This window comes from Pipistrellus kuhlii, unplaced genomic scaffold (genome assembly GCF_014108245.1).
Source record: "Pipistrellus kuhlii isolate mPipKuh1 unplaced genomic scaffold, mPipKuh1.p scaffold_m20_p_5, whole genome shotgun sequence".
Lineage (NCBI taxonomy): Eukaryota > Metazoa > Chordata > Mammalia > Chiroptera > Vespertilionidae > Pipistrellus > Pipistrellus kuhlii.
In genome coordinates, this window is record NW_023425551.1 from 56,026,174 (window position 1) to 56,043,161 (window position 16,988).

General features: G+C 34.8%; 1 protein-coding gene across 10 annotated transcripts in view; it reads right to left on the reverse strand.

The window, feature by feature from the left end:
* Nucleotides 1–16,988, reverse strand: part of SMAP1 (small ArfGAP 1) — a 106,450-nt gene that overhangs the window by 31,019 nt on the left and 58,443 nt on the right. For 4 of the 10 annotated variants that reach the window (XM_036413337.2, XM_036413335.2, XM_036413332.2 and 1 more), the window contains exons 4-6: nt 14,418–14,493; nt 7,968–8,048; nt 3,682–3,762 (exon numbers count right to left, since the gene is read on the reverse strand). In XM_036413337.2, the coding sequence (XP_036269230.1) occupies nt 3,682–3,762; nt 7,968–8,048; nt 14,418–14,493 (238 nt within the window). The remainder of the gene's footprint in view (nt 1–3,681; nt 3,763–7,967; nt 8,049–14,417; nt 14,494–16,988) is intronic. The other 6 variants (XM_036413333.2, XM_036413339.2, XM_045573128.1 and 3 more) reach the window with 5 other exon arrangements.

Below are 16,988 nucleotides of genomic sequence, written 5' to 3' on the forward strand. Positions count from 1 at the left end.
ACTTAATAACATGGTAATAGAATGTTCAGAAGAAAATATCTACTCAGTTTCCTGGAAATTATATAGATTAGGGAAAGGATTAACTAAAAAAAGCCATGAAAACAGGTAATGGCCAGACTATGGAGGGATTAGCTACTTCTACTTTATTACCTGTTTCCCTGAAAATAAGATAGTGTCTTAGGTATATTAATTTTTTCTCCCAAAGTTGCGCTAGGTCTTATTTTCAGGGGATGTCTTAGCTTTCCATGCGCTAGGTCTTATTTTCGGAGGATGTCTTACTTTTGGGGAAACACGGTATAAGCAATTAGACTTACTAGTATCTTTTCATTTTTCCCAGTGTTCAGGTCCTGCTAAATTTTAATGAATTTGGGATCCTTTACTTTCTGCCTCTAGTTTTTTTGGCACTGCAAATTTTCAAATAAATGCAGTAATCTAGACAAATAATTTTAAGTACCACAAAAGTGATACTCCAAAAGATGATAAAGTTTATGGCTAAAGTTTATGATAAAGTTATAGGGCCAATGCTTTCTGTGGCTCAAGGCTATGATTCTCCACATGTGTCAAACACAAGGCCCGCGGGCCAAATCCGTCCGGCCAGGCCTTGCAATGTGGCCTGCACCGCGCTGTCATCACTGCACTCCGCTGCGTTTCCATCACAATGACAGTTTATGACTGTTCAGTAAACCATTCGGCCCGCGATTTAGGCTGGATTTTAGATTTTGGCCCCTTCTCTGATTGAGTTCGACACCCCTATATCTAACCAAATTTTTATTCAAATACTCTGTTCTAGTTTGCCTCCAAATGCAGGTGGTTCTAATCAAAGAGGAATTAGATGAAAAGAATTGTGATTTTACAAGATAAATTTTACTGTAGATCATTTCTAATGAGGAAATGGCTGATTTCCGTTTTAACTGACCTTATATTTTACCTCCCACTTAATGGCATTATCACAAACTTTTTTTTTTATATATATACATAACTATATCATTTCCTTTCAGCGTCTGAGAAAACTGCTGAGAAAAGGATTTGTGTCCACACGCAAGAGAAGCCTTTCTCTGACTGGTGCTCTCCATTGAGTCATGCAGCAGACACACTTCTGTTCTTCTATCAAGACCCAGTTTCATGGATGTAGAATTTAAATCAGCGATTCTGGAGTGAAGGGCAATTAACTGAATAAACTGTTATTATTCACAACACAATTGACCCTTACAAAAAAAAGATTGACAAATAAAAGCAAAAAGCAAGAATATTTATGGCATTATTCCACTCATACATTCAAAAATTAGAGAAAAACAAATCACATTACTTAGAAACACATGCAGCTAAGATGAAACTATACTTCTACAATGCAAGGAAATGATTATCTCTGGGAAGAAGGGAAGTAATTTTTTTTTTTATTGCAAAGAGTGATGGGAGACAACTTCTCATGGGCTGCCTGTTTTATTTCCTATTTTAGGCAGTAGATACATGGGTAGTCACTTTATATATAAGTTGTACATATACAACTGTACATAAAAATTGCACATGTGGCATAGCTCCTGGTATAAGGAGATAACCAATAAAGCTAACTATTATTTATGATGATATTATTCTGGCTACTACTGCTACTACAGGGTGGGACAGTAAGTTTACAGTTTCATATGCAAAATAATACAATAATTAGAAAATAATACAAGAATAAACTGTTTCATGTACTCACAACTATAAATCTACTTTGCCCCACCCTGTATTTTCACTGATATTAATACTAGTTTCTCCTCTGTAGATTGATTATACACCCTCAAAAAAATCAGCTCATAACATACCAAAAAATGCCTATATCTGAGGTAAAACTTCTTTATTTGTGCTATTTTTCTTTCAATTTCCCATTATAATTTTAAATATCTTTCTTTTTACACACTGTGCACTATCTTGACCACAAAACTTTGATAGAGACTAAAGTTTTTTCCTCTGTGTGAGTATTCTCTCACAGGCTCCTACCATGGGCAGCAGGAGTCCTCAACATCTGCAGGCCGAATAAGCATTACAGATGAGGCATGACCTTGATTTAATAAAAACCTAAGTACTTGTTGGAAATAGCAGAATTTTGAGGAAGGGAGAAAACGTATCTAGCTGGGATATTTAGAGGACTGCATGGAAACAACAGAATAAATAAGCTTTAGGTAAGAGGTGAGGAGAGGAAAGGACATTTTTGGAAAACCAATTTAAAGAAGCAAAGTTTGTTTAGGTAACAATGGACAAGCCTGGCTGTATGAACAATGGAGGGAGACTGCTAGGAAGACAGGTGAAGAATCAGATGGTGGATGGAACTGACTGCTACATGAAGAATTGAGGAGTCTTTGGATGCTTAGTACATCTTAACTTGCTAAAGGTTTGCTTATAACTTTTTGAATGCAGAGACTCTACCAAATTACAGAGAAAGAACCAGTAACTATTCACACTGTATACTTTGTACTATGTAATTTATATGCTCATAAAGCCAATTTTTAAAATTTCAACAAGAAAATAAAAAATGCTCCCTCTACTGACAATCCCTCTACCATGTTTCCATAGTTCTATGATGAAATGCATTCAAAGGCAAGCAGCCATAATTATTTATAAACAATCTAATGTTCTGTCTACTTCTGGTTTGTCTAATCACATCTATCCTGCAGATCACTGCCAAAATAATCTTCCAAAAGGACCCTTATGAACTAGCTGTATCATCTGCTTTAGACAGGTAAAAATGCTTCCCACAGCCTTTCCTCCAATAAAAAATCAACCCTACTTTAAGATCTTCTACAATTTGAGCTCAATCTAATGATTTGGACTACTTTTTTCACTACTTTCTACATATATATATATATATATATATATATCTTCAAACTCTTCTAATCCTCTTTTCTTTCCTAAGCATAGTTACTTTATCTGTTTCCAGTTTCCATGCCTATCCTTCAAGGTGTCCAGTCCAAATGATATATTCCTGCCTTCCATCTTATCTACCTACACTTCAAAATCTAGTTCAAATGCTAACCTTAAGCATGGAGTATTTTCTGAAGCTCTTTCAGGTATGTTGGGTCTTTTTCATTCTTTAAATGTTAGTGAAGTCTGAGCATATACCAGTAAGCCAAAATGCCATTCTTTATGTCATTAATAAGAGAATACTTGCCTTGAGAACTCACATTATCTATACCCACACATATATAACTGACTACAAATCATATAGAACAAGCTATCAATAGGACATACTTAGCACATAGTAATCACTCAACAAATATGAGTTTAAAGAATTATTATTTGCATAGTGTGAATATCCCAAAACTCATCCATCCATCTATCTATTGATATCTATCTATCTATCTATCTATCTATCTATCTATCTATCTATCTATCGATATCTATCTAAAAGCCTAAGCAGCCATTACCACCGGACGACCAGATGACCAACTGGTAGCTATGACAAACACTGACCACCAGGGGGCATCTGCTCAATGCAGGCCAGTCCATTCCCACAACCAACCTCCTATGGCCAGCCAACCTCCAGCAGTCCCTCCCCTTGGCCAGCCAGCTCTGATCAGCCCCAATTGGGACTGGATAAGATGGCCCAATCAGCCCCAATGTGAACTGGGCCTTTAATTCACATGTAAGTATGCAAATAAGATAGTAGTCCTTATAGATTTTTTTTTAAAAAGGAAATTTTACCTTTTCAGTTGTAAGAGGTTTTGTAGGCTTTTCTGGTTCCTTTTCTCTTTTTTTCTCTTCTTTTTTTTTTTCCTTTTCTTTCTAAAACACAGCCCAAAGTTTTGCTAAGTTTACTTTTTTAAAAATGTCAGCTCTTAACACATTTTATTAGTTTGAGTTGTCATTTGAGAAAGGTACAAATTTTCAATGATGACAATATCTGGTGATACTGAAATATAAAAGTAAACAGCAAATTCATATTCTCAATGAGATTATATATTGATAACACAATAAAGAACATCTTTTCTTGGCCCTCAGAGTTAGCTCAGTTGGTTCGAGTGTCATCCTGACACCGCAAGGTTGCAGGTCCAATCTGTGGTCAGGGTACATACAAGAAGCAACCAATGAATGCATAAATTAGTGGAACAATAAGTTGATGTCTCTCTCTCAGATCAATAAAAAAAAATTTTTTAAGAATATCATTTCTTGCCCAACCAGTATTATTCAGTAGTTGTGCATTATCCTATGAACCAAGAGGTCAACATTCAATTCTGATCAAGGCACATGCCCTGGTTGTGGATTCAATCTCCAACAGGGGGTATGCAGGAGGCAGCCAATCAATGATTCTCTCTCATATTGATGTTTCTCTCTCTCCCTTTCCCTTCCTCTCTGAAATCAATAAAAATATATATATTTTTTAAATATAGCTTTTCTTAAAAAAAAAAAAACAAAAAAAAAAAAACTACAATGGAGGTGAGACATTTAAAACTGGATATGTTAGAATTTGTGTAATTTAACAATTGAGTCCTATATTCAATAAAGTCTCACTGCATCTTTACATAAGCTTCCTAATAGCAACCATAATGTTCAAATTTGAATAAGAAGAAAAAATAAACGAACTGATGAATATAATTCCTATCACACAGATAAAAACAGAAATAACATGTAAATATAAAGGAGAAAGATACAATACAATCACTTGATTTTTTTAAGATGTCACAAAACATTTTCAGTCTATCACTACAGTATTGTAATTTTTTAAATGGCAAATACAAGTATTTTCTCATGGGGGGAAAAAAAAGGTAAATATAGATAAAAGTATTTTGGGACCAGAGCCAACTTACTAGTGTATTCCAACAGTCAAGGTAAACTATTGGATATAATGGTATCATGATGTTCACAATTTGCAATTTCAAGAAGGATGAAACAGGATATAATATAAAAAACTTAAGGACCACAAGCATGACAAAAAGAGGAAAATGAAATAAAAATTAACATGGATAAATGCTGAGATCATGTTAAGTGAAACAAATAACGAAGTTAAAAACCATATGCTTTCACTCATATGTGGGATATAAAACTGAAAGCAACAAATAAACAAAATAAACAAAAACTCATGGACACAAACAACAGTATGTTGGTTACTGGAGGGAAAGGGGTTGGGGAGTAAAAAGGGTATATTATGGGAGTCAAATATATAAAAATGGTAGATTTAACTTGGGAGGTGGACACGCGTTACAATATACAGATGATGTATCATAAAATTGTACACTTGATATCTATGTAATTTTATTAACCAATGTCAGCCCAATACATTTAATTCAAAAAATCCTAAAAAAATAAAATAAAGATTAAACAAAGAGCATTATTCATAGGCATTACAGAGGAGAGATGTGTAGAAACCTAGAATTGAATGACTACTGCAACTGGGTACTGATCTGACCTTAGTTTCCTGGTAGTAAACACAAAAATATAAACTGATGAACCTAGGAAAGACAGAATCATCATCACACAGAGGTTAATCTAAATGCCTAAAGGTTGAGTTTGCACCTATGCCTTTAAAACGGTGTTTTGACACAACCGCTTTCAACAAAAGAATGTTTGCTACTTGTAAATCAGAAAAGGTAATACTGGCAATTACTAGGCTATAACAAAAGAGATATAATAAATGTTCCCATGAACCAGCCAATGTAATAAGCGCCTTACTTTATAATTTAATTTTTATAATTAAAAATTTGTCTGGAAAAACTGTCATTGTTGTTTTACAAACTAAGAAACAAAATCTTAGGAAATTAAGGCACAAAACAACACAGCTAATCAATGGTAGGGTCATGGGACAACAAAGACCAAACTCTCAAATCTCACTACTCGATGTCATCCAGTGGAGCATTATTATTTGGTATCGTTCTTGCTTATAACAGCCAACACTTACTGATCCCTTACCATGTGCTAAACACTACTTTGACTCACTTAATAGTAACTTTATGAGGCAAATAATAGTATCCCCACTTTCTAAGTGAAGAATAAATGAAATATGCAAAAAAAAAAAAATTATCTATACATACAAAAGCTTAAGGGACTGTTTGACCCCGCAGGGATCAGGCCAAAACCAGCAGTCCAACATCCCTCAAGGGGTCCCAGATTGCCAGAGGACGCCTGCCAGGCAGAGGGAACCCACCAGTGCACGAATCCGTGCACTGGGCCTCGGGTATATTACAGAATGCTTTCCCTTCCTTTCCTCCCTCCCAGTTGGCTCTTTCCTCTGAACTGAAAGAACTACTTAGAACACTTGGATGTTCTACAGTCATCTCATACTCAAACGGATACAACCTTTAATTTATCTCCTTTCCTTTTCTCTCCTCAAACCTGTTACTCCTCCTCAGCTTCTATCCTTTTCTCACTCAGTTATCATCCATCATCTATTAAAATGCTCAAGACAGAAATTGGAGTCATCAAATCTTCCCAAAGTGCCTCCATATTCCATCAATTACTAATTCCCACAGATTCTATCTTCTCAAGATAAAACTACAGCCTCCTTTTTATTCCCTCAGCCTCCAGTTTAGCACATGCTCCCATCATTTTATTAATGGGTTATAACAACAGGTTCTCAGCCTTTTCCACACCCATCAACACAAAATTCACTCTCCACAGAAACAGTGGAGCTGTATTATGACATAAAAATCAGATCCTGTTATCCCTTTTACCCTTAGAACTTATTAAAGTGCCAGGGCCTGCCGAAACCGGTTTGGCTCAGTGGTAGAGCATCGGTCTGCGGACTGAAAGGTCCCAGGTTCGATTCAGCTCAAGGGCATGTACATTGGTTGCGGGCACATCCCCAGTAGGGTGTGTGCAAGAGGCAGCTGGTCGATGTTTCTCTCTCATCGACGTTTCTAGCTCTCTATCCCTCTCTCCTCCTCTCTGTAAAAAAATCAATAAAATATATTTTTAAAAAATAAATATTAAAAATAAAAAAATAAAGTGCCAGGGCCTGCTGTATTACCTATCCTATGCCTGTTCCAGCGATGTCATTTTATTTGCAAATCCCCAAACATTCCACTTTGCTGAGAGATTTTCCCCCCCACAAGATGCCTTCTTTACTTGGAATCTACTCTCATCCTTATAGCTAATGTTTATTAAGAGTTTAAGATGCATCAAAAGTATGACTCCTATATTAATTGAAGCATGTCAATCACAGCACATAAATGAATGCATGTCAATCACAGCACATATTATATTGTATTAGAAACCTGTAAAGTTACCTAGTAATCTATTTTCACCATTAGACTACCAGCTCCTTGAGGACAGGGGCCATATCTTATTTGCCTGTGTATCCTCCATGTCTAGTGCACCACTTATCAAGGGATTAACATGGAGAAAGTATTAGTTCAAACAATGTCTCAAATGAATTCATGATAACAAATGAAAAAGGTAAAGAGTAAAACATTTTTTTTAAAACCTCAATTATGTGTAGGGATGGCTTTAAAAATCCATAATGGTAGTAGCATCATGTACCCTTAACCACTACTACCCCAAACAGTCTGAAAATTATCATTGATTATTGTAAACTCATGATTCTATTCTACATACATTCTATACTACATGCATGACTGTTACTAATCCTTAAAAAAACATTAACTGTCTTCAAGTGATTATAACAGAATCATAGAAACAAAACATTTTAATCAGATTTTACTAATAGAGGAAATATTTCAACAGCAACTATTAAAAACATTAAGTATTAGTAATAAAAACAACAGAAAAGTTAATTCCTTCTTAAATATTGAGATATACCTATGGTACCAATAAATCAGTGATTTTTAAATTAAATATAAATTAAAGCCCTTTAATCCTACCTGTGGCATAGAAAAATATTCTAGAAATAGTTGTATTTAACATATTTAATACTGAAGACCATACGAAATTTAAACAACTATTACAGCACTCCAAATTATGTATGGCATAATGAGAAAGGAAGTCCATTTACCACTGAACACTACATAATGCAGCTGGCTAAAACACTAGCATACCTCCAATTTGCTTTTCTCAGCAGCAGCTTGTAGAGAAGGAGAGGCTACCAAAGGCTGAAGGGGAGCATCAGAGGAAGAAATCTGTGAAATCAGAGGAAAAGTCAGGAGAGAAAAAACAAAAAGAAGGTAATCAGAAATGACAGGTACAGGAAAGAAAAAGAAAAAAAACCATGCATTGCTGAGATATAGAAGTACTTAGGAGTATGTTAACAAAGGGAAATAATGCATCAAGAAGAATGTATTGCTTTTTTAATTTCCACATAAAATTTCTTAAAATAAATTATTTCTTACAGGATAGTGCATGATTAAAAATGGATATAAAATTTACTAAAACCAGGTCATACTGAAAGTATTTACAAAATAATTAAGCTTTGCCCGGGATTCACTTAGTCAATATTACTATTGAAATACTAATGTATGAAGACATACTGTTCCAAGTAGCAAGAAGGTGCAAATGAGTTTGTGTGTTTTTTTAAGTTATAGTAACAGTTTAAGAATGGAAAATAAAACAGATCTGAAGTAAGGGAAATTAAAGTTTTAATCAGCAAAGCAACAGATGGATTATAAAGCAATTTATATACTTCCTTTTTTAAGATCACACACAAACACCATTTCCAAAGTTGTACCTGCTGAATTACCCCAGAGCATTATGAGACAGTTATATATGCAGCAGAGGTATTTATACATGAAAAAGGATTTCATCTAAAAGCCTTCTCACACATGTTCCTACTGAATTTCTATATATGTAGTTGATCACTTTAATGGAAAGATTATCTTCCTGCTCTCTTTACTGCCAAAATATAACTGAAATACACTTACAAAATATGTTGGCCTTTGAAGCCATAAAACTGACTTCTCTCTATTACCCAATCATATCAATAGTGCCTATGAGGAATTTAAAAATTAAAGGTACTACTACAGAAAGATCGTTATATAATGTCAAAATAACATTGTGAGATGACAAATCCTCCTTCTTCAATATGCTTAAGTTGGTTATGGCTGCAATTCCTGAATTATAATCCTAGTTCATGAACTTCAGGGTTATTTTTTCCTTGCACATTGTTATAATTGTGCAAACCAGACATTTAGTGACTACTAATGGAAATTACATGTAGAAGAAAATATTTAAGAAATCAAACAGCATCTTAAAAGATGGCTTCAAAGCTAGTTTTCCCACTGGAAATTTATTTGCAAGAAATCTTTAATTGCTACTTTATGCAGAAAATGAGATAAAGCACATAAAAACATGTAAGATGATAATCTATGCCCTGGCTGGAGTAGCTCATCAGTTATAGGTTAGAAGCACACTGAAGGGTCTGGGGTTCAATTCCCAGTCAAGGATTGCAGGTACGAACCCCAGCCAAGTGGGGGCACATGCAGGAGGCAACCAATCAATGTCCTTGTCTCTGTCTCTGTCTCTGTCTCTGTCTCTGTCTCTCTTTCTCTCTCATTCTCTCCCCAACCTCCCTTCCACTCTCTCTAAAGTAAAAGTCAATGGACAAAATGTCCTCAGATGAGGATTAACAACCAAAAAAGGACCTTTTTGCCCCAACTCATGTAAGGTTGAATATAAAAATATAAAAGATGGCCCTAGCCGTTTGCTCAGTGGTTAGAGCATCGGCCTGCAGACTGAAGGGTCATGGTTTCAATTCTGGTCAAGGACACAGGTGACAAAACACACACACACACACACACACACACACACACACACACACACGGAAGAGGAGCATTTAGTATGCCGAGTGTTATTAATTCAAGATTATTCATTGTAGCCCAGCTGGTATAGCTTAGTGGTTGAGTATTGACCTATGAACCAGGAGGTCAAGATTCGATTTCCAGTGAGGGCACATTCCCAAGTTGTGGGCTCAGTCCCCGGTAGGGAGCATGCAGGAGGCAGCCAGTCAATGCTTATCATCTTACTTTGAGTGAATAAATATTTATGATTTTTTTAAAAACAGACAAGATTACATCCCAGCCAATTCTTTGATTTCAGTCTGGGGATATCCAGAGCTGAGAACACAGCTAATCCATGCCCAGACTGACTATTAGAACCTGTAAGATGGTGCATCTGTGTTAAGTCACTATGTTTCCAGCAATTTATTAAGTGGCAAAATAAAATTAATCCAATAATCATTCCTTAATAAAAACTTTTAAAAAACACACATCCTGCCAAAACTGGTTTGGCTCAGTGGTAGAGCATCAGTCTGCGGACTGATAGGTCCCGGGTTCGATTCCGGTCAAGGGCATGTACATTGGTTGTGGGCACATCCCCAGTAGGGAGTGTGCAAGAGGCAGCGGGTTGATGTTTCTCTCTCATCGACGTTTCTAGCTATCTCTCTCCCTTCCTCTCTGTAAAAAATCAATAAAATATATATTTTTTAAAACACACACATCCTGAGTAGTCTAGTATTCAAATCCTCTATACAATCTCTACTTGCCTTTCAAGACTTATTTCCTGATGCATTTATTCTCTCATCTACCCACTCCAGATAGCCCTCCTTCACACTCACTAGACAAGACAGTTTCATAGACTATTCACCAAACCCAAACACCAAATAATATACCTGAACTCGCTTTCCTCTTCATGTAATTTTAGCATAGATGGGATAATATGTCCCCTCAGCCAGAAATGTCCTTCCTACATTTTTTTTATATATATTTAAAATAGATATGAGATGACAGAGATTGGTTGTTGAAGTTTCCTTGGATTATACCTTCCCTTTTTTGTTCAAAATAAAACCCTACCACAGACCTCAAAAAGGGAGGGAGGGAAAATAGTGAAGATTATACATAATCAAAAATTATTTAAATTAATGTACAATTTATTACTGAAGAAATAACACTGGATATAACTATATAATGTAATTCCTAGTAATATATAAAATTACTTGCAAATCTATTGCCATGAAAGAGGAAGAAATAATTTAATCTTACTAGAAAATAAACCTAAAAAATCATTACCTTGCTTATTAATGATTAGGTATAATACATTGTATCTTGGATTAAACATGATTCTTGTGAACTCTTCTGAATTTTCATTACATTAATAATATAAACTCAATTTATTTTGTTCATTTGATTCCACATATGAGTGAGATCAAATGATACTTATCTTTCTCTGATTGGCTTATTTCCTTAGCATAATACTCTCCAGGTCCAAAATTTAAACTAACGAACAAAATAGATCCAGAGACAGAACCATGAACAGACTGATGAATTTCAGAAAAAAGGGAGGGGGGGCAATAGGGTGAGGGAAGAGATTAAGCAGGGAATTTATATGCATATATGCATAGCTCATGGACACAGATAATAGTGTGGCAAAAGCTTGGCAGGGATAGGTACGCATGGGGGTCAATGGGAGGGGGAAAAAACAAAGTGTAACACTTTCAACAATAAATTTAAAAAATATAAAATAATATAAACTCGAGTATAAAATCTTTTACCTTGAATTTTTATTTTCAAAACAATAAAAATATGTAAAAAAAAAAAAAAAAAACAAAAAAAACACACCACAGAATAACATCTCTACGAACTTCACTAATATTCACCAAAACATTGTACCATGTTTGTCGACTGCCCCCCCCAGCTCTCTCTCTCAGCTGCTAGACTTCAGTGAGCCAATTAAAAATGAGTTATACTTGGATGCAAAGAACATTTTGATGGTTGCCAGATGGGAGGGGAACTTACGGAGGAGTGAAAAAAGGAAACAGATTAAGATGTACAAATTGCCAGTTATAAAAAGTTACAGGGATGTCAAGTACAGCATAGGAAATAAAGCCAACAACACTGCAATAACTATGCATGGTGTGTCAGATGGATTCTTGACTTATTGGGGTAATCGCTTATGATATGTAAATATCTAATCACTACGATATACTACGATATACACCTGAAATGAATAATATTGTATAAACTATAACTAAAACTTTTTAAATTAAAAACACTGAGTTAGATAACTCAAAAATGTCTCTAGTAATGACAGACACTGATGTTGAAGATACATGTTAAGACTTTAAATAATCATTGCAATACTAAAGGCCTGGTGCACAAAATCTCTTATGATGTGCTCTTCACATATAAATTTGGTGTTATTTTGCTGACTGCTGATATCACAAATTTTTTCAACATCAAATGAAAATATTTTGCTTATGTTCTGTGGCATATTATTAAATACTAGAAGCCTGGTGTACAAAATTAGTGCACTGGGTCAGGAGGGTGGTTCCCCTCAGCCCAACCTGTGTCCTCTGGCATTCCGGGAGCCCTCGGGGGATGTATGACTGACAGTTAAGGGAGTGGACCTGAGCCATCAGTTGGACATCCTTAGGGATGCCATGGAGGTAGGAAAGGCTCCTGCCACCACTGCTGCACTCACCGTTAACCTAGCTTCTGGCTGAGCGGTGCTTCCCTTGTGGGAGTGCACTGACCACCAGAGGGGAGCCCCTGGTGGTCAGTGAACATCCTAGTGAATGGTCGACCAGTTGACTGTCTGCCCCCCATATTACGCTTTGATTGGTTGAATGGACGAGCAGACACTGAGCATATTAGGCTTTTATTATATAGGATAGGATAGATGACAGTGAGAGAAAACAGTATTTCATCATTGATAGAATTTGTTAGGTTATTTTTAGATGTGTTTGTATAATTAATTGCTATATCAATATTCTCAATAGAAAAAATAAAAATGAGTTATAGATATCATGACACTTGATCCCTAAACATTTTATTTCAAAATATATCTTTTATGATGAAGAATTCCTCTTAACTAAGTATTATACCATTGTCACATCTGGAAGGGGGGAGACACAATTCCATAACAGCTATAATTTAAAGGTAAAACCATTTTCATATGCATTACAATATAAAAGTAATTTCTAAATTGTTCTCATGAAGAAAAAATACTATAAATATAGATTTAATTTAAAAGTTTAAGGGATGGGAGGAGGTAGAAGAGGGCATAGGGAAGATAAAAGGTGATAAAAACAGACTTGACTTGGGATAGTGAACAATACAGACACAATACACTGCATAGATGACGTATTATAGAATTGTACACATGAAACATATAATTTTATTAACTGTCATTCCAATAAACTTTTTTGAAGTTTAGAATATTACAAAGAATGTTTAATGTAAAGCAGTATCCTATATAATAAAAGGCTAATATGCAAATCAACCGAAGGCAGAATGACTGGTTGCTATGTCGAGCACTGAGCACCAGGGGGCAGATGCTCAATGCAGGAGCTGCCCCCTGGTGGTCAGTGCACTCCCACAGGGGGAGTGCCGCTCAGCCAGCAGCGGTGGCAGGAGCCTCTACCACCTCTATGGCAGTCAGACATGCCCTGAGGGCTCCTGGACTGTGAGAGGGCACAGGCCAATGTGAGGGACCTCCCACCAAGTGCACAAATTTCATGCACCAGGCCTCTAGTATTTTATAAAACATGCTAAAGGGATTTCTTAAAATTTCACATGAAAACATGTTACTTGCTTAAAAGTTAGTCCTCTTTTTCCCATAATGCTATAACTAAACTTAGTTATCGCATTATAAATGTCATTCTCAATATTGTCAATTTTTGTCAGTTTTTCAAAAGATTTCTTCTCCTACATTCATTGTAAATGCAGCCCAAACTCTACATACAGAGCATCTTTGCTCAAAAATACACACTAATATGTTAGAACATTTTTTAACAAGATTTTTCATGGTCAAAGACAATATATTAAAATATTCTTTACTTGGTTAGTATTTTATTAAATATTTTAGTATACTGCTTCTCCTCATGGCCTGAAAAGAAAAACCCAGTTTGCATATAAATGAGATGAAATCATTGTCTCTAAATTGCTTGCAAGACTTAACCACAAGATTAACTAACTTATAACTTGCTTATTAATCTAAATATCAAAGGCCAAAAAAGTCATCACATCAATAAAGACAACTTGTCTTAAATTATAACTAACTGGAATGGGAAAATATAATCAGGAAAAAAAACACCATTTAAAAAAACAGTGATATATCATATTTGACCACTATTCTAAGGTTCAACTATTAGTTATCAGAAGGCTTAATAATAACCAATTAACAGGTCCACTAAAGCTTTTAGGAGAGGATAAATCAGCCTTTTCATTTTACACAAATTTCCAGAATGTAGTAAAATAATTTCCTCTCCCCCTTTATTCAATTATTGGCTTTTCTTTTTTGTAAATTCCATAAAATTAACTTAATTAAATGCCATTTAAGGCAGTTATTAGACTCTTAGAATATGCTCCTTTCTATTAATAAATAAAGAGTTCTGCTCCAGAAGAGCTCATTAACATATTTGACAAAAAATTCCAATATACAAATTTGACAAAGTATATGACTAGTATACTTTTACAATAAATAGAGTGGTATTATATGTTAACATTCAAGATCTATTGAACAAACTTAAATTAATTACATATGAAGATTTCACTTACATTTGTAACAGCTATAGCATTTTTATCATAGTATTTCTTCTTTTCATATTTATCTCTGATGAAAAATTCCACTGCTCTGAAAACAAATAACTTAAGGAAAAGCGTGAGCTCAGTGGCATGTACACACCCCTTGATTCATTCCTCTCCACAAAGTTTAAATTCTATGTAAATTCATTTTTCCTACTTCCCAGTCTGTTTTCCTCTCATACTATTTCTATAACTAAATTCTATAATCTACTTTTCTTTCTACCAAAAAAGTTGGTCTCTTTCAGGAAATTTCCCCCAACCAACAAAACCACTCAACCCAATTCTGGAAAGGAAAGTAACTATTTCTCAATTCCATGACATTCTTAAGCTCAACTCCATCTTCCCCAAACTCTAAACTCAATTAAGGTACATTTTGGATTTTCAGTATAAAGAAGCAAATACCCACACAGTACCCACAGTATACCAGACATTGTGTGTTGTCCATAGTTTCTTTCCTTTAATCCTTCCACAGTCCAGTAATGTGTATATTATTATTTTCACATCATAGATAAAGAATCAGGAACTTGGAAATATCAAACGATTGAGATTGTAATACTTATATTTCTTCCCAATATACATGCTGCCTCTGAGTGGTGGCAATTTTTTTTCTCCCCCAAATCTGAGAAATGGGGAAGAAGTCAAGAAGCTAAAGCCAAGATTACTGCTACTTAATGTTTCTGAAAGTGGCTAAATTAGCCTTTCCTATTGATGGAGTGAGCCACTTATAGTGGGATTTGAGAATTGGGGGTTATCTGATATAGATGACTTCTCTTTCCACTCAATTACTGCTTTATCATTAAATGGAAATTTCTTCCATCAAGCATTCTTAACATTTTTAGTACCATGAACCTCACAGGTAAGAACTGTGGACTCCTTTTTGGAATAGTGATTCTTAATGCATAAAATAAAATACACAGACTTATGAAGGAAAAGAATTACTCTGAAATACAATCTGTGAATCCCCAGATTAAGACACTCTTCTGTTTAAAAGAAAAGTTACCTAAAACAGTAAAACAATATATTTTCAGTCAGTAACTCCATATTAGAAGTTAACAAAAGCCTTTTAAAAATTGACACAGTTGAGGCAATAGATAATAGGAAGAGTTGACAGATAACTACTCAGTGAATATAAAAGAGTTGAGGCATTATGAAAGCACTCAAAGGCCTTTTATAGTGGTAAGACAGAAAATCTAAACATTCAATTTATTAAAATAAGTTAAATAACTGAAGCTGATTTTTAAAGATAGTTTTCTACATCCTATGTCAAAGGTACTTTACATTATCTTTTTTCTCTCCTCTTAACTGTAAAGTAAATGCCATTTACATTTAAAACTGGGGAACAGAAAGTTTTAGAAGTTCTCTGGGATTCTACTAATACAGTACAAAGGAGAGTTGTGATTCAAAACTACAAATGTCTGATATCTACCTTTTCAGAATGTTATTGTTCAACACAAGTTCATTTGTGAATCAATCCATTAATTTCTGGTAATGATAATACATGCTTTAAAATCTTAAGAAGAATGTCAAATGGAGGGTGCCTTTATTTTCAAAGTAGCCTTGGCGACCCTTTCAAGTGCAAAGTGTTGGGGTTGCTAAAAGGCTGCTAATTTAGATTTTGGCAGCCAATTTTATACCAAAAATTAACAAGTGTGCCAAGATTTTCATAAGTGTGCAATGTTTACATAAATTATTTTACATGTAAATAAGCTAAATGTTAATTTGCTCATAACTATAAATCTAAATTCATATTACATTTTTCTAACAAAAAAAAATGAAACTATCAAAAAAAGGCCCTTGTGGATGAATTGAGCAATTTTCATTGTAGAGACAACTTTTATCTCCACAAATGGGAAGAGAAAAAACAATATACTTATTGTGAAGAATAAGAGTTCGATACCTCATATAAATATGACCATAATTTGTAAGTGCTTTAGAAGTAGTCACATTTAATTTGAAAAATCAAATAAGCCTACTTCTTTCTTCTAGGGTGCAGACTAATGTTTCCAGTCACTAAATGGGTATCTCTACGTATGTGTCCAACACACACCTCAACCTGCCCAAAGTAATAAAGCGTGGCTCATTATCTTTCATTCTAACCCTTAAACTTTCATTGGTACTGAATTCCTTCTCTCCACTGAATTTCACAGAACCTCAGCCAAGCTAGAATATCTAGGGTCATCTCAGTACTTTTCTCAGAAATAAAGCCAATCTAAACCTAACCCAACTGCTTCTACTTTCCTAAATTTCCTTCTATTTTCCCAATTGTCTGCTCTCCATTTTCAATGTCATTGTTTAATTTATATCTTATTACTCACTTCAAGGCTATACTAAGTATCTATATGGTCTCTCTGACTCCAAAATCCCCTTCAATTAATCTTCCTTGTGGAGGAGTTAATGTTTTACAATGTTTCTCCTGCTTCAAAACCCCTGGAGGTTTTTCAAATTCTTCAAGCCTTTAGGAACATGAAATGAGGTCTAAACTGCTCTACATAGTATTAAAAATTCTTCATAATTTGGAAAATAAGCTTTTACTGCCACTTAACC